Here is a 25,933-nt window from a genome sequence, read left to right as displayed (position 1 = left end):
AAATCTAAATCACAAATGCATGTGTCTAAGTTTAAGAACACAGAAATGAATACTTAAGACTTAAGTGGTCAGTTCTGTGTTAGGAAAAAAATATATCTATAAATAAATGATTTGAACTGATTTCATCTTTAGAATTTTATTTATTTTTAAAATCTTCGTATTTCTGTATTTTTAACTTCAGATGGTCATCTTTAAATCAGTGCAGTCAATTTACTTTATTGGCATGTGACTTTTTTGTCTTATTTGGAACTCGATGTAGCTCTTGAAATGCCCTTTTTAGTCAAAATAATCTTCTATATCAATATTTGGATCTAGTAGATCTTCTCCATATGCTGAAAGATTCATCTGGTTTAAAATTAAGTTTTCAAATGTTTCTTCTAAATCAGTTTCACCAATTAAGACCGCTCCCATCATTCGCCCATTCTGCAGGACGGCTTTGATGTACTCTTGTCCTTTGGTACACCTCAGTATTAATTCATGGTCTAAACCTAAGCCCTGTGCATTGTATTTTCCCAGCAATACAACCTATATAGAGAAAGACAAAACAGTTATTTTAATGACTATGAAAAAGAAACATAATATGCAGTTATTTTGTGTTTTCCTAGAATGGCAAATCTAGTCACGAAAATTTACAGCTAAAAGTGCCATTCGGAGGAGCCCAAAGAAAACACTTGCATGGCATGCATTTACTCTACAGATGACACTACCATACAACCTGTATGAACATTAAAAATACCTAGCGAATATACAAATATGTAGGAGGTAGACTACATTAGGCGTGAGTCACAATTTAAAGATTTAGTAAGAAGCTGAATTTGATCTTTCCTGGGCAAATTGTTTAGTCTCCCTGAACCGTATGTACATATTTGTACGTGTTTCTCCTTATCGGTAAATTAGGAGGAAAAATCCTGCCTCAGAGTGATGTAAAGAGGATTAAATAAGATAATATGTAGGGGGAAGTACCTGCTCATTCTTGAGTATGAACAGCTGTTAGTTCTCTTCAAAAAGGAGGAGTGAATTGCAACTAAAACTCAGAAATGCACCAACAGGGAACAAATCTGGAGGAGATTTCCCCCCCAACCCCCAGAACTATAAAATAATATAGTGAGAAGGTAGGTAATGATTATCAGATGATTAGTGATTAAGCCCAGCAATAATAACCAGGTATAAATTTGCAAGAAATGAGGAAATTTGTCATTTTTTGTAAAGTGATTAAAGCCATATAAGTTTATTCATGTGAGAAAATCAGATGATCATAATTAGTTACAAAACTAACAAGCAGGGGCTTCCCTGGTGGCGCAGTGGCTGAGAGTCCGCCTGCCGATGCAGGGGACACGGGTTCGTGCCCCGGTCCGGGAGGATCCCACATGCCGCAGAGCGGCTAGGCCTGTGAGCCATGGCCGCTGAGCCTGTGCTCCGCAATGGGAGAGGCCGCAACAGTGAGAGGGCCGCGTACCGCAAAAAAAACACACAAAAAACTAACGAGCAGAAAAGGCACTAATCTGCTTATCTATCTTACCTTGTAGTTAAAAAATTTTGTTACATGAGCGAAAAGTTCAAAGCTGAAATCCATGTCAGTAGACTCGCCTGCACGAGCTGCGGCCATGCACTTTGCTGCATACCATCCCATCTGTCTAGCCTGGGTCCACAGCCTCATCTGAAATAAAAAAAAGGTTATGCAATTTAACTTTTTATTATCATCATTTGAAAAATGTTATCACCTTAACCTAGTAAAATTCCTTAAAGGGGTTCAGTGCTTGACAGTCCTTGAGAACAGTTAGATCTTGCTAGTTAGGTAATTGATTGAATCATCTTTGCCACAGAAGCAATCAGCAGTCCACACTAACCAACTGATTCTGGTGTTGGTCATTCTTATACCTCATGTGTGGTAACGAATGTCTTTTTGTGTGCAAAAAATAATAACCATGCTCATGGATATGAGCTTTAAGCATTTCTCGTAGAAGTGATAGTTTTTTTTAAAAAAATTCAGTCTCCTCTCTAAACAAGGTTGGGTCTGATGAAGTAAGAGGCAGCTTACGGTAAGGGAGCAGAGTAAACTGAGCACAGTAACAACTAGAGAACGGCCAACAGAAGTGGCCTGCGATATTACACTGCTGCACTGTTACCTAATGTATTCTAGCCTCTGAGTCCCTTTAGTTTGTGTCTCGGACTATATAAAACAAATGAATTAGTGTACTTACTGCTTCTGCAAATTAAGAGATGAAGTTTTATTAGATTCACTCAAAGTAAGAAACCCCTGTTTATTTTTGGACCTTCCTGTATCAGAGTATGAGGCACATGAAGGATATAATAATATACATATTCCCTAGATTCAACCCTTAGAGGGCTGGGATGTTAAAAAAAAAAAAAAAAAATCCCATGAACTCCAATTCCGAATTGAGTTTGGGACAGATATGCCGTAAAAACAACACTGGATGTCATTGTAGAGAAAACTAAAAAACAAGCTAGTTTGAAGCATTTTAGAATTATGGCTGAAATCACTGTCTTGTTGATGCTATCTCTGATGTATGTTAAAACATACTAAATAACAAAGCTGCTGCTTAGAATACATCTGGTTCTCCCACTACTTCACACTCCACAGTTACTTCACACTCCACAGTTAATCTGAATAAACATGCCTACCTGTGGAGCTGGTCTTTCACCAAGATAAGCGTTGACTGGTTCTTTCATCTGTTAACATCTACCTCTGTCTCTACTCCTACTAAAACAACCCCACCTCTGGCCGCTGAGTATCTTCCTCCAGCACTTCTGCTCCACCATTACAAGGCAGGCAACACTGTCGGGGCAGGAGGAGGTCTAGATCCAGTTAGAAGGGGTTGTTAGGCTGAGGAATTCTGCTTACTATGGGAACAGTCTTTCAGTAATAATTCCCACAGGAATAAGGTCATCAGAAACAGAATGTACGGTTTATAATCTCAGTTTGCTACTTTTTCATCCAAAGCTGTGCTGTCCCAAATCATAGTCACTAGCCACATGACTATTTAATTAAAAGTAAAATTAAAATTCAGTTCCTCAGTCACATTAGCCACATTTCAAATGCTTAGTACACACATCGCTAGTGGCTACCTGACTGGACACTGCCGAAATATAGAGTATTTCTGTCATCACAGAAAGTTCCACTGGACACCGCTGATAAGCATCTGAGCATGAAAAACAAAGTAACAATCATAATTCTTTTAAAATTAAAAGACATCCCAGTCTATTCCATCACTATATAATCACTTACCAAAAGGGAAAAATTCTAGTGTTCTTTTTGTTTGTTGTTTTTGTGACAAAAAAACTCTATGATAGCTTCCCACTTAAAGTAGAAAAGTTGGAAAACCAGAAAGCTGGACATGCGGGTAGCAGTTCCTTTATTTTCAGATGGAATCTCTGATAAAAACCTGTGACCACCTCTGCCAGCTTACCTGCTGCCAGACTGGGCTGGGCTGCCAGGAGGCCGTGCAGATGTCACCTGCAGCATAGATGTCAGGAAGGGACGTGTGCATGTGATCATCCACCTTCAGGCCACCGTCTTTTGCTACATCAAACTAAACAATGTTCCTCATAAGCATATGAGGTAAGAAAAAGAAACGTGACTTTTTCATTCTAAAGTAAAAGAGCAAGTCAAATTCTACACATTGATATGCTGATCTTTAATGAGAAAAGTTGGCTAAACTGCCAAGTTTAGACAACTAAGCTGAATTTCCAGGCACTCAAATTCCTACTAAGACGAACCCATGAAATTCTTAGAACTTCAAATTCTTAAAATTCTTAGAACATCAAAAATTTCCAATAACCATATGATGACCCCACCCATAGTTACAAAAATATTCCTTAGTTTTTGTAAACTTCAGATGCTAAAAAGCAAAAAATACAAGCTGGCTTCTCTAAAAGAATCACTTTTAAGAATTCATAGGAGGTATCAGTTTCTTACCAACGTTTAGATAAATTGTGCATTATGTCCCCTTAATAATGACACTTAGGCTGGGATGTTAACTGCTTAAGGACTTGAAGCAGTAAAAAAAAATATTGCAAATCAAGACATGAATATAAACTAAACTGTTTTCAGTCATCTTAAATTACAGTTCTGTGCCAAAACAATGAACAATTATTCATGCTTGAGAATTAGAGATCTTCATAAACAATACTTTAAAAGTGTTCACACTGGGACAAAAATTTTCACCTTACATTGTTGCCACAGAGAAAAGGTTCTGTATTTGGTGTAACTCCTGTAGCACTGACAATGAAATCGCAGCCATATATCTTTTCATTGGTCAATTCCACATATACGGGCCATATCTCTTAAAATAAAAAAAAAAATTATTCTCAAGTGTAATCACCACCGTCTATAACATTATGTGAATACAATGACTAGAAGAAAGAAAGAAAGAAAGAAAAAGGCAGGAGATGACTTTAAAACACCACCTCTTAATATTTATAGGTACATCTGCTCAAACAATTTTTAATGTCGTCAGTGCCATCTTCTTATTTTGGGTATAATCGCAAAACTATGGCAGGCATTCTAAACATTTTTCCTTCAAATTTAGACATAGAAATTCTAACAAAGTAAATTTAAATTGATAATACTTTATAAATTATTTCTTTAAAAATCTTTATTAATAGATTATACTCCATTGAGAGTTTAGTCTAACTAGGTTACTCACTTTTCAATGTTTTCCCTTATTATTCACATTCAAACTCTAACACTCTCTTTTCCTATGAAAAAATTCAAAGAATTCAGAGGAGTGGGATATCCCATACAGTAGGTTTGGGTGAGTGTATTTCTGAGTAATTCTCACAGGAGTGTAGAATAGGAATTTTAAGAGATCTGTGCCTTAGTTTCAAATTTACAGATCTCATTCTGTTTGATTTTGAGGGTGTCACTTCACCTTTGCAAGTATCAGATTTTTTTTAGTTTTTATGTTTTGTCTTGATTCACAAGATATTCTGATTAACTCATCGCGTTATGACGGTCAAAACATGAGCCCTACGTAAGATGTTACGCTTTCTACAATTTATTAGAAAATGTAAAGAGTTAGGTAGTGAAAACAAAATGACTTATGTTATTAAATTATGGTTTTATTTTTACTTTTCACATTTAAGTTTTATATGGAAATATGAAGCTGTTTTCTAAATATAATAAAGCGATATTAAGTTGTCTTCTTTTAAAATAAGTGTTTATTTTTTTCTTATTTCATCACTTACCTTTGTCAGCTATAACTAACTGATTATGATGGTCTCTTGGGAAAGTCAAGGACTTTTTCTTAGAAATTCTAAATTCTTCCTGAAGATAGATTTTCTTTACTTCACACATAGTTTCAATGTGAATTTTATGAGAAAACTAAAATAAAAGAAGTACTGGTCACTATAATACTTCTAGAAAGAATGATCTGGGTTACTGACGATGAAGAAAAAATTTATAATACACTTATAAAAACATACAGAAAAAATAATTCTTGTAGTATAAAAGAAAACACACTGAATGCCCACAAGCATGGCTCTCAGTTTCTGTTGGAAAGAAATAAGCAGAAACTCAGTCAGTACTTAAAGAGGTCTAGTAGTTGAATTGGCAGGTAGCACCAAGGGCATACTTTTTACTATGAGCTTCCCTGATAATTACACGTATATTTCTTTTAAATTACAACTGTTACAGACTAAAAAAAAAAAGTTGATATATCCCAGATTGTTATATTCCAGAATCTTAGTAAAATGCCCGTTAGATAGGAGATACTCAATAAATGTTCACTGAACTAAACTGAAGTTCCCAGGTTAAGAATACCATTAATCTTAGGACCTGAAGGTGCAGGAATAAATTACTTTGTGTAATTTCCATCACAAAAATTACATACACTGTGAAGCCAGCCCCCTTCCAACCTACTGAAGGCTGAAAAGGTATCATACACAGTAATAAGGACTGCATGTTTCTTGCAATATTTAAATATCATAGCCTTTTAACAGCTATTAAAAAACTAAAATATCTAGTAAATAAAATGAGTAAAAGCAAGTCATCTGCTTATGCAATTAGGATATTAAATGTGTATTTTATTTAGAATCTATCTAATAACCTTTAAAATATTATACTACATCTAAAGTGACCTTTGAGAAAAGATTAATTTAAAATAGGACAGGTGTATTCACTAACGTCTCTGTATGGAGATCTCTGTCTCTGGAGAGTTCAATGGGGCCAAGTGGCACTGAAGCCCTTTCCTAGAACCATGGATTTTAAGGAAAGTGACCTAGCAATTCTTTGACTATAGGCTTATAACCAGTCTTTAACAAACAGTTCAAGAATTTAAAATTGCATTTAGATACGTTTAAACAGTATATGAAAACATACCTCTTTTGTTCCTTTAAGATCCAACCCTTCATGCCAATCAGGTCCCAAGGCACTGCCTGTATTACCAGCATTAGCTTTGGTTTGTGCTTCCTTTTTCCTTCCTGAAGGGATAAACTCAATTCAAAATCCAAATGATATAAAAACTGCCAGGCAGAGAATTACGTTTTTGTTCAGAAGTTTTTAGGCAATGTAATAATTTTCACACATACATTCATACAGCAGGACTAAACTTATCTATATTAATCATTTTAATCATAATTTTAATATTTTGTGATGTAGAGCTATAAAATGGGTAATCTTTCAATCGAGTGTTGTGTATAAACACTCAAAAGTGTTTTATGGATGTTATATACACTGGTTAATATGAAAGGTAAGAAAATTAGACATCAAATTTTGAAAATTTTGTCAATTTTTAGTACCCCCAAAACTTACAAAATTCTTGCTCAATTTTATAAGCCAAAAGTTTAAAAAAATAAAAAAGCTCTTTTAAACTAAAAAAAACTGCATTTGTTTTTAAACTCACTGCATTTTTAATAAAATTACCTTAGGTTTTGTCCAACTGGAGCATCTGTCCACAAAGATGCAGATGGGCTGGTTTACTTAATTTACTTTAAATTGCCAGTTTTAGTTATACATATTTTTCATATAAAATACATCATACACATATATACACATATATAAATATATTTATCTTATAAATATTTTATACATATATATAAATAAAATCTTAAATATCACATAAGGAAATAGAAATAAATATCTATATTCCTATCCCCAAATAAAATATTTTTGCTAAATTTTCTTATAGCCTTTTTCTATATGGTTAAAAAAATAAAGTTTCATCCGTGAATGAATGAGCTAGATGCTATATTTACCTTCAGTTGTATATCTTGTTCTTTTTTGTGCAATTTTAGCCTCTGGTTTTTCAGCAATGAGCTTTGAAGTCAAGAATTCAGCCGCTCCTGCATCGAAGAAAGTATTCCCAATAGCTTTATCTTTAATGGCCCAAATTACTTCACAGCCTTCAATTTCATACCTAAAGGAATATGAAAGTTAGCTGGAAGAAAAACTCTTTGTATCTACAAATAACAGTTATCTCTTAAGGCAAATGTAAATAAACTATTTTAAGGCAAACTGAGAAAGAATGATTATAAAGAGGAATGTAACACTTTTTCAGGATAATACGTGCTAAGTAGAATAATACAAGAAATGTAACCAGTTTACTGAAAAAACGTGACAAATATATGTACTGAATATCAGGTAAAATTTCATTACAATGAACATCACTTCAAAGTGTTCAATTTCTACAGGATAGTTATATGAATGTCCGCCAGGGTTCCCAGGAGTGAGCAGTGCCTTGCTTATTACCTAGTTATAGAGTAATCAGTAATGAACGGATAGATGTTATAGATGTTATATAGCTACAATATTGAGAACAGTTGACTTCTTTGCTAACAAATATTTTATGTATTCAAAGCACATTATGGAAGGACACAGAAAAAGGAGCAAATGAGAGATAGAAACTAAAATCTTAACTTTGTTATAACAGAATAATTACCCTGCAGTGAATTTCCTTCACCTCAGAAGTTTCCAAGCCATCTAGCCAAAGAAAGATCCAGTTCACAGAAAAATGAAGGATCTTAGAGGAAGAAAGGAATGGCCAAGGAAGCCACCTTCCATTACCGTTCAGGAGGTAGCCAGAGCTCCTGAGCACCTGCAGTTTTATCTCTAGGTTTGGACACGGAGAATGTAATTTTCTTAATATTCATTCCACAAGGTCCCTGCAGTTCATTATAATTTATCTGCTATTACTACTTGTTTTCATACAAATGAATTGGGACAATCCTGGACACACAATATATATGGTCATCCTAACTACACTTTTATTTGAAATTACAATGGTAATAAGAGTGTATTAGTGTTATTAATTTTTAACATTGATTTATGGTAAAAAGTACTACCATCTTTATATCTCAGACTGATGTAAGTTAGGTTATATGACTTTTTGAGGCTGATCAATAAGCAGTTGATAAAAGAAAGAAGGTTTAGTACATCTGACTTCAGATCACCTGATGTTCATGCTTTCTGGCATATGGTAAAGGAGTCCCTTGCTTTCTCCAATGGGCCTTTATTTTTCCTCCTCTCCTATGCCAGCAAAGAGTATTTATAGTTACTAAATGTCAGATTATCTGGAGAACATTTTATCTTAACACTGCTCAGGTCATACAGCATTGCTGATGAGCAGAAAGCAGAATACACACACATTTGGTGATAAATTTTATGTCAATTTACATATAGGCACACAGTTACCACGAAATGATTTCCTTAATTTTTATAAACTAGAAATTTCTGTAATTATCATTTTTTTTGTATTTTAAAGTAGTACAGCAACATAACACATATCAGAATAGCTTAAAATACTGATGCTAGACTAGCGAGCCGTATTTACTCTAAGTAGTCACCACAAGTGACTCCTGGGTGTGCCGTACCTCACGAGACACCCTCTAATCCTCTTACCCTATGAACCTGTCCTCAGAAAGATGTGTAAGCATGAAGGTATCATCACCCATAAGGGAAATACTGCTTTCATTTTTAAAACCACTTAAAAAACAGAAGTATTAAATTTTGTGAAATTATGAAAAACTATGTTTGAAAAACAAAGGATTAACCTACATTTGGAAAGAAGAGATAATAACTGAAATAAAAGTATACTGAAGAAATCAACATTAGCTTCAGTGGGACACGGGGGCTATTAAAAAGCATAAAGAGTCTGGATATGTCATTTTTCATCAAGAGAAGACAAAGTCCTAATCATTCAGTAAACCTAAACCGAGAGAATAACACTATATGGGAGCTTTCTTAAACTACCAGAGTTTACTGAATATAAAATTATGTGTTTTATATCCAAGTATGTGGTCTTTAATCTGCGACCTAAAGAAAGTGAGGAATAGGATTAAATGTTGTGAAACTCTGAACATTTTTGAATGAGAAAGCTTTTCAATGTGAATAATAGTAATAATAATAGTATTAAGTCATACTTTTGGTGATAACTGATGGAGAAAATCTGTCATGTGTACATAAGGATTTGAAGCCCCTCTTACAATAAATCTATGCCTCCCTCCTCTTGGCCCAGTTTGGTCTTGACTCCCTAGTTTTTTCTCTGCATTTTTCCATACAGTGCCTCAAACTTCATAATTAAAACAATGACTGCCACACCTAGTACTCAGGCAATCCAACAACTCTTACAGGTTTCCACTGGGATTCACCCTCTAAAAAGGAGGGGCAAAAACCTAGTCTCAGAGTTGGAATGAATGAAAGTGAGAAAAGACAGGGCTTTGGCAGATTGCTTATTTTGATATAAATTTGTCCTCTTTGTAGTCAGACCCAACTTTCCGGCCTGAAAAATATCTAGACTGTTCCATGTCAGCCATCTGCTGAAAGATAAAATCACAAAGAAAGTGAATCAATGCTCTGCAGACCACAGCAGGTCCTCAATGTTTTCCAAACTTGAAGTATCATCTTAAGATGACAGTATTTCACATTAAGGTGTTCACAATCCCCAACTTCCAAAAAGCAAGAGCTAGGAGTACCACATACCCTGAAACAGAACTCACAAACACTTGTGTTTCATCGGCCAGACAGGTACCATACATGAGTGAAGCAGGATGGGTATAAGCAATAAAAAGTCGCGGGGACTATCACCAGAAACCTCTAAAGGTGTACACGTTTTCAATTGTTTTTCAGTACAGTACGTGCTTATAAGAACACATGTATGGGTCAAATCTAGACAGTCATCAGTGTGAGACCCTTTGAGACCTAAAGCATTCCCGAAATTCCTATGTTTTATAAGGTCAATTTTGCAACTATGAATTCCATGAAAGCTAAAAAAATAAAGTGGATTTTTCCCCTTGAAAATGTATGAAAAACAATTATATTTATCTTTGATTTTAGGATAACAAGATGTCTTCTAGTCTGTCAATTAATCACATGTATCACAGAGCAATTCTTACATAATATTCAAATACAGGTACTTACACTAATTCAAGTGCAATACCACCATTTCCTATGATCATTATTCTCTTAGCTTTTGTAAGCTGTTTCTGAAATTCCTGTATCAAAAAGAAAATGAAAAGAGTGTTTTGTAATAGTGGGTAATGCCTGAAGCAACAGGCTTCACTGATAATAAACCTCACTTTCCCACTCTGCCAGGACACACCATCCCAATTAATATAATAAATGTTCCCTCCATGTTTCACCCCAAACTGCCTTTATAGCAAGGCCTCTTCCTGACTTTCCTTGCCTTTTATGTCACTACATTCAGAATTGCAGCAAGAGCCTGTCTTTAGTTTACCACATTCCCAACTACTTGACCAAATCAATTACCAACATGACATTGATCTAGACCCTGGAAACAGGATTCTTCCTTTCCTTCTAGTCCCTCAATTGACACTTTCCTTGCAGTTACTCAGCACTTGGAACTTGCAGGAACGAGAAGCACAGCAGCACAGTGGTTAAGGGCACAGATCTAGAGTCCCTGGCTCTAGCAGTTACTAACCAGGTGACCTTGGGCAAACTGCTTAACCTCTCTGCACCTCAGGTTCCCCAACTATAAATGGAAATAAGAGGTGAGTATATCTCAAGGTCTCTATAAGGATTAAGATGATAGAGATAAAGCTGTTGGGAGTAGGAAGCACATAATGTCTAATATTTATTTTAAAATGTTATTACGTTATAAGACAGCAAATTGATGCCTCCACCTCCCATCCCTCCCTCCCTCCCCCCAAAAAAGATCACAATGAACTTGGAGAGAAAAAAAAATACCAGGAGTCATTCTTATGGTACTTTCTAAAGTAGAGAATAGTCCCATTGCTTCAAGATGACATTTGAATAGCTAAATTCCACCTCCTACTATGTCAGGTCACCATTTCTATTAATGGACCCCAAAACTTATTGTAATGTACAATACATAACCACTGAATTGACTTCTTTAAATTTTACAAGAAAAAACCTGAAGTTAATTCTACTTTGTCCTTCACTGAACACAGTAGGTAATTAAAGACCTGTAAAGAGCAGTGGACAGGGAGATGAATGTCATGAGTTTAGATTATACTTCTGATAATAAGTACTTTAGTATAGCTAAATTTCTTAGTCTCTCCATCTCAGCTGCCTCTGTAGAGTGGGAGTAATGACTGTCACACAGGATTATCATGAGGATTCAGTGAATTCATATGTGTAGAGGGCCTCGCTGTAACACAGTTATGAATTCAATCTTTGATAATATGAACTTAAAATGTTTACAAGAACATAATCCAGTTCTTCTAATATTGTCTAAATTCCTAATTATTTAAGAAGAAAATACTACCAGTTTTCAAGACTATAAAATCTTACTATGTAAATGTACAATTACCACTTCATGGGACAGAACAACAACAATGAGCTTGAGGTAAGACAATAGTATTGTGACTAGAAAACAAGAAGGTTTTTGGCAGTAAGGGTCAATGAACCCTGAAATAAATTACCAAAAGAAGTTGTACAAGGTTCTGAAGATAGAATTTCACCTTACTGGGATAGTTTATCACTGTTCTTGAGCAGAACAACAAACAAGTGTCTTTTTCAGTTCTAAGATTCTGTCATGATTCTGTATGACAAAGATCTTCTGAATACTAACTAATTTCTTTGCTGAGAAGTAAATTTTGGACATGCTTTATCTTTTGAGAAAAAGATCATTACGTCATTTAGGATGCAAATCACATACTCCCGATCAGAGTAAAATAATGAATGTGTATGCAATGTAAGTTGTAACCTTCAGCATAGACATTACTTCTGGGATATCACATAATGGAAAGAACATGAATTAAAAAACAAGATAAATTATCCACTAAAACTAAACTCAAATTGGCAGTAATAAAACATTATAACTACGTTCTGGTTTATGAGTCATGAAACCTTTCTTCTGCTGCTACAGTTTAGGAATTGACATTATAAGTGGAACACTTTGATTCAAATGTAGAAAAAGTCTAAGAAACCTTCATGTTTCTTCCCCATGACCCAATGTCAAAATGTTACCTGAGCACTGTCTGTATCACGGATTCCTAACACATAAGGATTTCCTTCACATATCAACTTTGGTTTAGCTCCAGCACACAAACAGAGCTTCTTATAAATATGCTGATTGCCATCTTCAGTTAAAATGCACTGTAAAACCATAGAGCAACAAAGAGGAGAGGGGGAACATTTATACATAGGTACAACTGCACTTTAAACATTCAATAAGACAAAAGCAAAAAATATATGAAGGTTGCCTCTTGGTGGCTCTCAATACTTTGTTATAGCAATGACAAAGCTAACTAAGCATGAGAATGCATTCTCTAATCCAGTGATTCCTAATCACTTGAGAAGCATGAACCATTTAAAAAATCTGATGAAAATTAGTCCTTCTCCCATGGGAAAAAAAGGTACCCACAAAATTTTGGATAAAACCAAGGGAATCTCATGTTTGGAAAGGTATGTTGACCTTAGATTAGAAATTTAGAAAATTTCAAATTGAGCATTCTGATGAACATTTCCTTGATGAACATTCTGCTCTCAATGAGAAGATACTATAAGAAGATCTAGTGATTCTAATCATATCAGACCTTAATGTCTGTTATGGGTACAGGGGAGTAGTGAATGGTAGAAGAGGTCACAATACATCTTCTTAATCTGAAAAATCAGAAGTGCTAAAAAACAGTATTTATATTCTTAAGTACAAATAATCACTTTACCAGCAAACTTCATGCTGTTTGGGGATTATGTTTTCATATAAGTGAAAAACATGTTAACCTTAAATCCTAGCATGTACTGGCTTTAAAGTAAATTTATATTAATTTTGAATTAATGAATTTAGATGAATCTAAAAATACATATCAGAGATCCATTGTTTTTGTTCCTTAATATTGAATGAATATCTACACAAAAGTAGAAGCATTTAGAAAGCAGGTATACATAAGCATGTGCTACTATGAGAGACGTCAGACTTTGCTGGAATGGTTTCGAAGGTTAACCTTGTGCCATGTGTCTGATTTATAAAACTTGCCAAATAGCATTTACATACCCACTGAAATATTTGTTACCCATTCTAACTCTTCAGCTACATAACAAATACATAAAACCAATAAACCAACACAGTATAATCATACAGAAATGTTACACAAGTCTTCCTTTAGATAATTTGGTTAGAATTTTAACTAATAGAAGTTAGTTATAGGCACTGACCAAATTTAAAAAATTATTTGCATTTAGCTACTATAAAAGAAACACAAAAACTTTTCATTGGCTACTGTTAAATTTTTGGAAGTAGAGACGAAGGTAAAACACATCGTTTCTAATTCACTAAAGAATACAAAGGATGGATGACAGAATGCAGACATGTATGTTATGTAGGACACTTTTCAAATGAAACGTGTGGCACTCTGATTCACTCAAATGCCCTAATATATAAGTTCCCTCACAATTCATTAGTATACTTTTGAGCCTACCTCAGTGAGCAGATTCACTGACATGGGTGTTTCATGGAACAAGTACTACCATTACAAGTATTAGGAAATAACTGTGGTGTTTGGATTCAGATTTGCAATATTTTTCTCATAAAACTCAGTACTTTTTCTTACTTTTTTTTTTCCTGTCAAGTTATTTGTTTCAAATGTGACATGTATGCTTTCTCCCTAAGGGAAAACTCAAATGTTAGCTGCTTTAGAGAAACAACTACAAACCCTACTTCCTATCTTGCCTAAAGCTCATCTGAAGGTACTGTTAATCATGTGACACTGAGACTTCCTGACATCTGAGACTGAGGTACTGCCTTTCCTGAGACTGTCTTCGTTTGGGCCTTATATCATTTTGGACTATTACAAGCACCTTCTAATTTGGTTGTTGGCTACTGGCCACCTGCTCTATCCCAGTTCATCCTTGACACTGCTGTCAGATCCATCTTCCTAAAAGAGTATTTTAGCACTCCTGGCTCCACTTAGAATCTCTTTACTATTTTTTCCACTGATTATAAAATAAACTCAATATTAACATGACATAAAAAGCTCTTCACAATCTTATTTACTTATTTCTCTGGGCTAGTCGGCCAATCTCCTTTACTTATCCACACCCCAACCCCTTTGACAGTCTCACTCTTCCACATGCCCCTTTCCTTTCTCTGGGTCTCTGAACCCGTAACGTAATCTCTTCTTCCTGGAATGTCCTTTTCCACCTGGAGAACTCAATTCACCCATCTTTAAAACATAGCTCAAATATTACTCAATCTGGGAGTCTTTCTGAATACCTACCATCAGAGCTTTGATAATATTTCAACAACTGTTTTCTTCTATGGGCATACATTAAACGTACGCATGGCTGTACTCCCTATGACACTGAGAGCTACTGGGAGTAGGTTCCTGCTATCACTGCTACTGTATCCCAGTACTTATTAACACAGTGCCCAAAACACAGTGAACACTATATAAATGTTAATGCTAATTTAAAATGTAAAACCTAAAATGCCAGGCTAAGCTAATTATATGACCCAATAAACTCACAAAAAGTGTAAGTTTTTGTAATACTAATAGAAATCAATGTCACTGAAATTTATAAGCTAGAGACTTGGGAGGTGGTGGAACAGGTGGGGGTCAAAGGAAGGCAGGCAAAACCTCACCAAGATTTAACAATGGCAAATGTCATTAAGAAAAAACCCCTCTTACATGTTCTTTGCTGTTCAGTTGCTTTACTCCAGATTCTATAACCTTAATGTTGGGAAAGCGATTTCCTAACATGGTACTTGGTTGTTCTTCAACATCAAATTCTTCCAACACTTTAGAAACCTGTATTAGATGAAAGAAATAAAAATGTATACTTAAAAATTTTTTTCCTTTCAAGAATTAAAAAAAAAAACTTTCATTTCTTTTTATACACTATTTATTTCATATTCATAAAACAAGAAAGTCTGCCAACTGCACTATATACAGTGAAAAGAGGGCCAGACTCTTGCATTTTAAGACCTAAATTCAAATACTAGTCCTACCACTCTTGGGCAACTCAGAAAGTCACTGAGCCTCAGCTTCCTGGCCTGGAAAATTAGGGCTAACGCTACTTACTTCTGTATAGTGTAATCAAACAGCTTATCTACTATTTCTTTATCCTTGTAGCTCTCTCTCTCCATTTACTAGCTAACCTTATTGTGATCTAGTCTTTGGACTCTTCTTTCCTCTTCTCCAAAGTCATCAGCATCCTCTTGGACTTACCTTCCATCCTATCCCACTAGGACTCCACTGTGGATCATTTACTTCAAATGATGTGCCATGGATCTGGGGAAGGATTTTCCCCAAATCCTTCCTTGCTCTCTTATCCTTAACCATTAATTACCCTGAAAACGCCCAAGCACAGACCAAATTACTTGCTTTCTCTAGTCCTATACCCAGTCTGCTATAGAAGTACCACACACCTTTCAGACTGGTATTTGGCCTTAAACACTGCATGGAAATGCTACTGCATGGCTATAGCAGTTCTCAAACATTTTAGTCTCAAGACCCCTTCACACCCTTACCAATGATTGAGGACCCCGATGAGCTTTTGTTTTTTTGAGTTACACTTAGCAATATTTGCTGCATTAGCAATTAAACTGAGAAATTTAAGTATTTCTTAATTCACTTAAAAGTAACAATAAAAACATGTTACACTGATATAACATACCTTTAATGAAAAATTTTTTTCTAAAACAAAACAAATTAAGTGAGAATAACAGCCTTGTTTTACATTTTTGCAAATTTCTTTAATATCTGGCTTAACAGAAGATAGCTGCATATCTGCTTCTGCATTCAAACTGCTTCTACCTTTAAACCACTGCAACGTTGTTTTGGTTGAAGTATCAACACATGAAGAGAGTTCAGTCTCGCACAGATATGCAGCCCTTTCAGATAATTGTACATTCTTCTTGATGCCACACTAAAACTCAACAAGTGATGGTTTCTTAAAGATAGATGAAATGTAGAATTTGAAACCATATCAAGAACTTTTCATACTGTGACTGTGAAATCCATTAGTTTATCCTGCACTTTGAGTGGATCTTGGAACATCACACATCAGTCGTTTGGACAATACTGGTTCATTAAGTTAACAGAGATCTTCCAAATACTGACACATTTCATATCAATAAATATAAAAAACCACATTCATTATTATCAACAATTTCATGAGAAAAGTCTAAGTACTATAAGGCTCACAGTGAAGAATGAGTTTTCCAAAAATCTAATTTTTGCTTGAAAGCTCTCGTTTTGTCATAATGGCAACAAGTACCATCAGTTGTTTTCTTAAAGTGACAGGCTCACTTCATTCATTTTCCAAACATGAATAGCCAGTTTGTCAGCTGTTCTTTCAAGTAAAATTGATGTTCCATGAAAACAGTAGCTAGTTCATCTTCAACTCAGCAATTGCACAACTGCTTCTCCTTGAGACAACGTTGTACTCGTTGTATGCCGAAGAGCTTTATGCATACATCGCATTGCATCATACAGAATATTAAAAAGATGTGTACTCAGGAGTCAAGATTTAATAAAACTAACATGTTTTTTTACTGGCTTTTATTTTTTTCACTAACTGTGTGGCAGTGAAGAACAAAATGGCTACCAATGTAAGTAGCCACCACTGCTTTTATACCATCAGTGCAAATGTCAACATAGTGAGAAGAGCAATAACATCTTAGTAACATATTCCATTCCGTCAGTGACTTTTTCAAACTTTCACCATTCTAATATTCCCTGAACTTACTCTATCCTCTTTATTCTCAGTAAATCACCTTACTTCTAGGCATGAAGAGACCACTAAGAACTCTGACTACTTCTTTCCCACTATCTAGACATTTCTTTGCTAGTGTCCACCCTTCCCTGACCCATTCCCACTATTTCAGAGTCAATCCATTGCTCTGCGCTCCATATCCCATCGCCTCTCACCTTCTCAGGACTCCTTCCTTGTTATATATTCCTTGCTCTCCTTCATCTTCAGGCTTCCCCACTGGTTTCTTTTTTTTTTTTTTGTGGTACGTGGGCCTCTCACTGTTGTGGCCTCTCCCGTTGTGGAGCACAGGTTCTGGACGCCCAGGCTCAGCGGCCATGGCTCACAGGCCCAGCCGCTCCGCGGCATGTGGGATCCTCCCGGACCGGGGCACGAACCCGTGTCCCCTGCATCGGCAGGTGGACTCTCAACCACTGCGCCACCAGGGAAGCCCACCCACTGGTTTCTTAATCTCAACAGGTGAACAGGCTCAAGTGTTTCCCACCGTAAAAGAATAAAACTCAACTTAACGCTAGACCTTATGTCCTCTTTTTGCTGCCACTCTATCTTTTCTACCTTTGCAGCCAAATTTTTCAAGAGAGAAAAGTTTATGCTAACCGTCACTTTAGAATTTCCTCCCATTAATTTCTCAAAACAGTATAAACTGTCTCAAAGTCACCAATGATTTATACTAGAAATAGCTACTTTAGAGCCATCATCTTACCTGACCATTCCCCAGGATCTGACACAACTGACCACTCCTCTTAGTTGAAACTTTTGCCTTCCTGGCTTTAGGGTTACTGCTCTTTCACAGTTTTCCTCTTAGATCTAAGCCTAAGAAGAAGGATGGCCATTTTTAAGTTCTCCTTTCTCTCTGACCTCCGCTTAGTGTTCCAAGGACACCACCACTGGGCCTATCTTCTTCTCCCGGCATGTGTCCTTCCTGAGAAAGTGCAAGCCAGGCCTGTAGCTTCAACTGACACTGAGACAATGGTGAATACTAAATTACCGTCTCCAGCCCAGTCTTTTCACTTGCTCGAAATGCTCCAGCAGTTTGGCATATCTAAATTTAGATAAAGTGCAATTTCGCATCATGGCACACAAGCCCGTCACCATCTGGCCCCTGCCTACTGGTTCAGACTCACACTCCACACGCCAGCAGTGAACTGGTCCCTGTTGGGGCATGTTTCATAGCTACACATTTTCATGACCTTGGCACATGCCTACCTCCACTCGCTCTCTTACAAACACTGGAAAACTTTTTTCAAGTCTCAGTTTCAATGCAACTTCCAATGTAAAGGCTTCCTTGATTCGCAAAGGCAGGCTTTGGCACTCCTTTACAATGTTTTCTATGTATAAAAATAAATATGCATGTATTGGAATATTACCTCAATTTTTTTGCCTCTATCAGGATAATGATCATATTGTATGACAACTATTTCTTGCATATCTGTTGTCCCAGTAGAAAGTAATCATTCTGAGAAATTGACCATGAGGGCCCTACAGCCAAAGTGCCTGGTTTCAAAACCTGACTTTATGCACCTCAGAAATTTACCTAACCTCACTGTGACCCATTTACCTCACCTGTAACATGGGGATAATATAACGACCTACTTCACAGGGTTAAGAATTAAATACATTAATATATTTAAAACATTTAGAAGTATAGCATAATAAGTACTCCATAAATGTGAATTATTATTATTATTAATCCTTTTTCTCCTTTAAAAATTACACAAGTCATGAATATGTGCTCTTTTTAACACTAAACAAATAAACAATACATAATAAAGATTAAATATTAAAATCCTTCTTTACCGCTCTTTAAATCTCACTTTCCCCTTACCCCAGGGATAACCACTAATGACTTTTTGACATATGTTCTATACTTTTAATCTCTATAGCCCGGGTGCCTAGCACACTGGTTGGTAAATAATCTAGATGCTCAAAAAATGATAACAAGAATGCAATTTCTGACTTCTAAAAACTAAGAATAACTGACATTTGCAATATTTATTTTAATTCACTTTCACATAGATTAGTACATCTTAAGCTCACAATCTTGTTAAGCAAGGAAGATATTATCCTAATGATGCAACTCAGGTACAGAGATTTGCCAAGGTTACATAGCCAGTAAATAAGAGTTAGGCCTAGAACCCAAGTTCTTTTCCTTCTATTGTACAACACTTAAAAAAAAAAAAGATTGGCAAAAACTAAACTCAGGTCTTACAACTCTGGGATCATTACACCAAATTAAGTCTTCTGTAAAGACATTAGAAGACTCAGCTATACAGCTCCCTATCATGTATGTACTCTTAGCTGTAATTGAATATATACTTTTTTCTTTTAGAAATTAAGAGCCATAATTAGTTCTCTGGTTCTCCCAATCCCATAGTTCTTTTGGCTGTACCAAAGGTTCTAAGATATCTTACATATCTCTAGGCAGGTTATAAAGAGCAACATATGGCACTAAATTAACCTTGGTCTTAGGGGCTTATGTAAATCTTAGGGGTTTATATATGAGAATGGGGTAGGTTAACTGTATATTGATCTCTTCCCTGGGAGACAATATATAAAGAACTTTTATAAAACATACTTCAAGATTGGAAAGGTGTGTTTATGGGAGATGGGTAAGGAGAAGGTTGCTTTTCCTCTTTAACATCAAGTCTCTAACCTTTACATGAATAAATAATAAATCTTAGACAAAAGGCTGAAAGGAAAAAAAGATACAATCTATTATCAGAGTATTATAAGGGAAAACTTCTAATGAATCAAAGACTATGTTAATAGTCTTCATTGCAGTGTGGGAAGAAAAGATTTATGTTTTTCATCTTTTTATTCATTTATTTTTTGCATAGGCATTATAATATTCACAATTGTAGCACTGTAGTACATGTATATAATTTATAAATATAATATTAAAATATGAGCTCAAAAGTTTTTAACAGGTGAGGTACAGGATCAGAAATGTTTGGAGACCACTTTTCTTTGATACTATGACCCAAATGTTCTCAGACTCCTATTATAATGTTATAAAGTGTGTAAAATAAACTCACAAACTACAAACTGTTCTGAGATGCTTACGACACATCTGAAACATTACTTATCTGCAAGTGTAAACTTGCCTCAAAAGCACTTTTCTTCTGACTCGTAAACACATAAACATATATACACACACATTTACAATAAAGATACACAAGTATATTTGCATAAAGATACACATGTATATGTGTGTAACATCTTTCCTCAAAAGATAAATTTTCTGAAAAGTAATTCTGAGTGGGACAGAAAAGATGGGAGAGAAGAAGAGAAAACTAGAAATTCAGTACCATTCCAGGTGCTTTTGGTATTCAACCTGAACAATTTTAAACTTTGAGCTATGATTTTAAAATGAGTATCAAAAGAACATTTGTCATTTTAAACAATTAAAATACTACAATTACACTAACTGCTATTTGAGTGATTGTATTTTTTAAAGAGTAATACTAAGAAAGTTATATAAAGGTTCTTACCTGCTTGAAATTTGTAACTGCTTTAATGACAGGAGAAGCTGTGATCAGGAGAATATCTTCTGATGGAAAGTGAATTGCCAACTTATTAAAAAAACAAGTAGGAAAAATATGATAAATAACTAAGCATTAGTACATATGGCATGGTGGGGTGAGACAGGGATAATGCAATTTTAATAATGTTATTAACTTAGGAAACTAAAAACTCACTGTTCTTCCTCTAAAGGTCTTGGTCATATTTATGGGGTAGTGGTGAGTAATGTCCCCCTCTCATATTGTTAAAATGAAAAATACATTTACACTAAACTCAACAATTATCGTGAAGAGGATGAGAAGAAACTATCTTCTTAATTAACAGTTAAACCAACTTCTATTTATTATAAAATAATAATTTCAATTGCCTTTAGTAGAATGAAATTAAGCAAAGCTTTAATAAAACATTTAAAAGCTTAGCACCTTTCCCAAGTACTTCTATAATATTTGACAATATAATCACTCTCTCCATCTTGCTTTCCTCTGTATATTCTGTAATTTATTTCCCCACTTTCTGTTTCCACTATTATGCTACTAAAATCACCTTGAAGTTAGCCTTCCAGTTTCATATTAACCAGCTTCCCCTGCTCCAAACACATTGTAACTAATCATCTTTCAAAATTTTTCATTTGATCATATTACTACCCTGCTCAAAATCATTTGACTACTTATATAAGTCTTTGTTAAATTCTTAGCACGATTTATAAAATCCTTTATGATCAGGTCTCTACCGCTTTCTGGCTTCATCTCTGGTCATCTTCCCCAAGCAGCAAAGCTTAAACCATATGCTTTAAGCTTTGCTGCTTCCAGATGGTGCCACACTTTTCCACCTGAGATTACACTGTTGCCTCCCTTTCGAAAGTCTGTCTTTTCTTGTCTACTTGGTAAACTTTTTACTCATTCCTCTATATAGGCATAACTCAGAGATATTGTGGGTTCGGTTCCAGGCCACCGCAATAAAATGAATATCTCGGTAAAGTGAGTTGCATGAAACTTTTGGTTTCCAAGTGCATATAAAAGTTATGTTTAGGGACTTCCCTGGTGGTGCAGTGGTTAAGAATCCGCCTGCCAATGCAGTGGACACGGGTTGGCCTGGTCCGGGAAGATCCCACATGCCACGGAGCAACTAAGCGCATACAACAGAACTACTGAGTCTGCGCTCTAGAGCCTGTGAGCCACAACTACTGAGCCCGCGTGCCTAGAGCCCATGCTCCGCAGCAAAGACAAGCCACTGCAATGAGAAGACCACGCACTGCAACAAAGAGTGGCCCCCGCTCGCCGCAACTAGAGAAAGCCCGCACGCAGCAACAAAGACCCAACGCAGCCAAAAATAAATAAATAAAAGTTATGTTTACGCTATAGTTGCCAATATTAAGTGTGCAAAAAAAAATGTGTTCTTAAAAAATGTAATGCCTTAATTAAAAAATACTTTACTGCTAAAAAATGCTAACCATCCTCTGAATCTTCAGCGAGTGCTAATCTTTTTGCAATAGTAACATCAAAGATCATTGAGCACAGATCACCATAACAAATAGAATAATAATTTAAGACCTTGAAATACTGCGAGAATTATCAAAATAGGACACAGAGACACGAAGTGAACAAATGCTGTTGGAAAAATGGTGCCAATAAGGCTTGCTAGAGAGGGTTGCCGCAAACCTTCAATTTGTAAACAATGCAATATATTCAAAGTACAATAAATTGAAGGGCAATAAAATGAGGTATGCCTGTACTAAGACAAAAGGACAACTCCCTTAATAAAGGATACTTTTTTCCTAATCCACTCCTTACCAACTCCACAGGTATCCCTAAGGTAGTGAACACATCGATGAAATGACTTACTTACTTACTTTTATTTATTTATTTACATGACTCACTAGGCTGTGAGTCTCTAAAAAGGAGGTACCATACTCTGTTTGTATTAGTCTGATCAGCCCTTAGTACAGTGCCTGGATTATAGGTGTTTACTCAGAGAATAAATGAAAACTACACATCCAAAGATTAAAAGTTAAGGGAAAAAACGTCGTCAATTTCTTATGACATCAGTGATGTCATAAGAATATTACATCTGTTTACTGTTTACCAAAAGAATAATCCAGTCCCTTTTGGAATACATGTACATGTATATACGTGGTCTGATTATTCACTATAAATCAGAAAAGCATATCCTCACTGCATTTAATCCCTTGCCGGTTGTTTTTAAAAACATTACTAGAGATGATACCTCTTCTATCTTGGGAGTCCAAAGTATAGGAAACTTACGTAAGGGTTTCTTTACCATTCAGTTATGATGCACTAAGGACTTGGGCAGCCGTGCGGAAGCGGGATTCAATCAGCTAATTAAGAAAGGGGGCTGAATTTTCTGACCAAGGACTTACTAGTCGTAACCCCCCCCCCCCCATCGGCTTTGACATTACTAGGACCAGAGCCGGGTTCAGTCCGCTTTGCGTTTCCCCTAATAACTTGCTCGCCATCGCTCCTGCCTGAGGCGGAAGCGAAGCCTGCGAGGTACTAAGGACATCACCTGGGGCCACGACACAGTCTCTAATATCTGGGAGCAAGAAGGAGTGAGAGGGGTAAAAGGAAGCGGCTAAAGAGCGACCTGGAAAAAAACTAGGAAAGGCTGGCGGGGAAGGAGCCTCAAGCGCCACCGCCTCCGGGATGGAGGAGAGGCGGAGCCGCCTGCGCGCCCCCCTTACCTGCTCCGCACAGGTGACACCCGCGATGCCACCCCCGACCACCACGAACTTCCCCGCAGTCGGGGTCGAGCACGCCGCCTCCATGCTCTCGAACTTCCAGCGGTTTTAGGACTACAGTGCGGAAGCCGGAAAAGTTTACAGGCCGGGAGAGGGAGTGGCGCGGCAAGGCCCCTTTCGGCGCCTGCCCCTGAGAATCAGAGCTACGGGTGCCCGGGAACTCACACTTAGTCTCTTCGCGCTTCTCCGAGCTACGGGTACCCGGGAGCTCATACTTACTCTCTTCGCGTATCGGCCGGGGCTACGTTTCCTAAAGCGCAGAGGCGGCTTGGCAATTCCGGGGTTTTGCGTTACCATCGCCACAGCTGAATGTAGTTTTTCCACGAAAATTTGATAAAGATAAGACAAAAACCAAAGTAAAGTAGATGGGTTGTCAAAAGAGGCTTGGCAGGTTGTCTAAAAACAGACCAGTGTTCTCACGGGGCAGACCGTTCTTAGAATAAATGAAGCTCTCACTGTTCGTTCCTGCGGGAAATTAAACACAGCCTCAGCTCACACTGTTCCTGGTAGAAGGAACATAATCCTTCCCTACCCTTAACCTAGCAAGCTAAGATTTTATATTTTGGAAGCACATTCTTCATAGACACATTAATCAAGACAAAAGCAATACTACTATTGTTTTCTAAGAAGTTATTTCCATTTACAATTTTGACCTCAGCAAAAAGTTCCCATAGTATATAGACTTGCCATTTTGTCAAAATAAAAGAGCGTTCTTCCCCAATTTTCAGTAAATAGCAGCATGTAAAGGCTGAATTAAATATTACCAATCTAATTTTTTAAAACTATTTTTACCATATTCATATTATTACAGTATTCACCATTTAATTGTTTTACTATTTACTATTACCTTTGCTGTCTCATATAATATTTCCCCTGGGGGTTGTATTATAAAATTAAGAAGGTACCATTTCTCTAAATGGCTCACTCAAAAACTGGCAGTTATCAATCCCCCTTTAATTCTTTAAAACTCTGGAAATAACCAGCCTATATAAACGAGAAAACCTAACACATCTAATTACAGATATTTACTGATAGCTCTAATAATTATTGAGTTTTGATTTACTAAGTTAAATAGTAGGCACTTTAATAAGTGATTCTAAGTCCAATTACTCTCTCAAGCAAGCAAGCAAAGCATTTCTAGCAAGAGGAAATTGGACTTTAAACCCATATAGATCTAGTCTTGTTTACTTCTCTTGCTTCTTTTTTTTCACACGATCTCCCTCATCTCACTGTGCTCTAGCTAGGTTGAACCACACTTGCAGCTTCCAGGATATGGCATATTCTTTAGTTTCTGAGCATTTGCACATAACTCTTTCTGTAATGCTCTTTCTCAGTGATTTTCCCTAGCTAAATCCTCACTGACCTTTGGTTTAACTAGCCATCACTTCCCCTAAGAAGCTTTATCTAATGTCCTCCAGACTGAGCCGGGTACCTCTTGACTTAAAACACTTTATTTTACCTATTGCAGGTCTGATTCCCCCTCACCACACCCCAATCATAAACTCCTTCATCTCAGGGATTACTTGTCTCTCTTTGCATCTTCAATTATTCGTGAGTGTCCATGTAAATGTGCTGAATGAATTAGTAAGTGGGTGGAGCATGAGACTTCCCTGAAGTCCCTTAAAAATGTATTAGATCCTCTGGTATATTATGACAGCTATTTCCTCTCTGTGGAGGGCAAAGAGAAGAACAGACTGGAACTCAAGTTCCCAGAGGAAATGGAAAGAGACCAGATGTAGATGAGAGGGAGGGTGGCCCTGGGAAAGGAAGCGAAGCAGGGGGAGGCTCCTCTCTCAAAGGAGAAGGAATGGTAGCTCTACATTTCTCCTTTTGAAAGCTGGCCTATGTCAGGGAAGGATAGTGATAAGTCCTAGCTGCCTCCTTCACTGGCTTGAATATTTAACTTTTAGAGATTCTAATGGTTAAGGAAGAGCACTAAGAAAGAGCTAGCAATGCATCCCACTTTATAGTGTTGATTGATTTAGATAAAAATGCACTCTGGGTGTGGAATGGGTTAAATTAAGATAAGTTAAATTAAGATAAGTTAAGACATAGGTACCTTTGGAACATGGATTCCTCAGGGAGGACAGGAATGGGTAGGGGTTGGAGAAGAGATGACTTCAGAGAAAGCTGGTCTAGAAATGAGGGAGGCTTCATGCCGAGGGGTAGGAGAGCAGCAGAGAAGCCAGAACGTCAGCTACCTTTTAACTCTTTCTGGGATGCTTAGGAGTGAGCAGTACACCAGCTTAGTGGTTGTTTTGGAGGAGTGAAAGAAAGACCAGTTTATCGCTAAATATTCTGGTGTCCGCTTAGAGGTAGAAAAGAATAGTGGGCCCTGGAGTAGACCAGGACAACTTCACAGAGGAGGTAGGGTTTATACCGAACCTCAAAGGCCCAGAAGCATTTGGATAGGTTGAAAGGAACGATCTGGCAACCCAAGTGGGAAATATCTCGAGTACCAAAATGTTCATGGCTGAAGTGAGCATGGGAAATATAGGAGATGG

General features: G+C 36.6%; 1 protein-coding gene across 2 annotated transcripts; it reads right to left on the bottom strand.

Moving 5' to 3' along the window:
* Nucleotides 1-113: 113 nt before the first annotated feature.
* On the bottom strand, nucleotides 114-23,556 carry PYROXD1 (pyridine nucleotide-disulphide oxidoreductase domain 1). 2 transcript variants are annotated; one of them, XM_082665322.1, is made up of 12 exons: nucleotides 23,373-23,556; nucleotides 20,644-20,724; nucleotides 15,067-15,186; nucleotides 12,407-12,535; nucleotides 10,376-10,449; nucleotides 7,216-7,376; nucleotides 6,341-6,441; nucleotides 5,209-5,344; nucleotides 4,192-4,304; nucleotides 3,429-3,551; nucleotides 1,520-1,657; nucleotides 114-525 (listed from the first exon to the last, which is right to left on the bottom strand). In XM_082665322.1, exons 1-12 carry the CDS (start codon nucleotides 23,454-23,456, stop codon nucleotides 277-279), a joined length of 1,509 nt encoding a protein of 502 aa, XP_082521448.1. In that variant the 5' UTR covers nucleotides 23,457-23,556; the 3' UTR covers nucleotides 114-276. The 2 variants fall into 2 exon arrangements, with proteins under 2 accessions (XP_082521448.1, XP_082521449.1); XM_082665323.1 differs by lacking the exon at nucleotides 20,644-20,724 and having other exon boundaries at nucleotides 115-525.
* Between the last annotated feature and the right edge of the window lie 2,377 nt (nucleotides 23,557-25,933).

The sequence above is a fragment of the Grampus griseus genome (genome assembly GCF_964374135.1).
Source record: "Grampus griseus genome assembly, chromosome: 11".
NCBI classification, from domain to species: Eukaryota; Metazoa; Chordata; class Mammalia; order Artiodactyla; family Delphinidae; genus Grampus; species Grampus griseus.
The sequence above is the reverse complement of the archived record's forward strand: the minus strand, read 5'-3'. Positions and strand labels throughout refer to the sequence as shown.

Coding starts and splice junctions, on each gene's coding strand:
- PYROXD1 (XM_082665322.1), bottom strand. CDS start 23,456: ATGGAGGCGGCGTGCTCGACCCCGACTGCGGGGAAGTTCGTGGTGGTC. Junction 4,305..5,208: donor GTTAGTTATAGCTGACAAAG/GTAAGTGATGAA, acceptor TTTTATTTTAAG/AGATATGGCCCGTATATGTG. Junction 3,552..4,191: donor CTTTTCTCTGTGGCAACAAT/GTAAGGTGAAAA, acceptor AACATTGTTTAG/TTTGATGTAGCAAAAGACGG.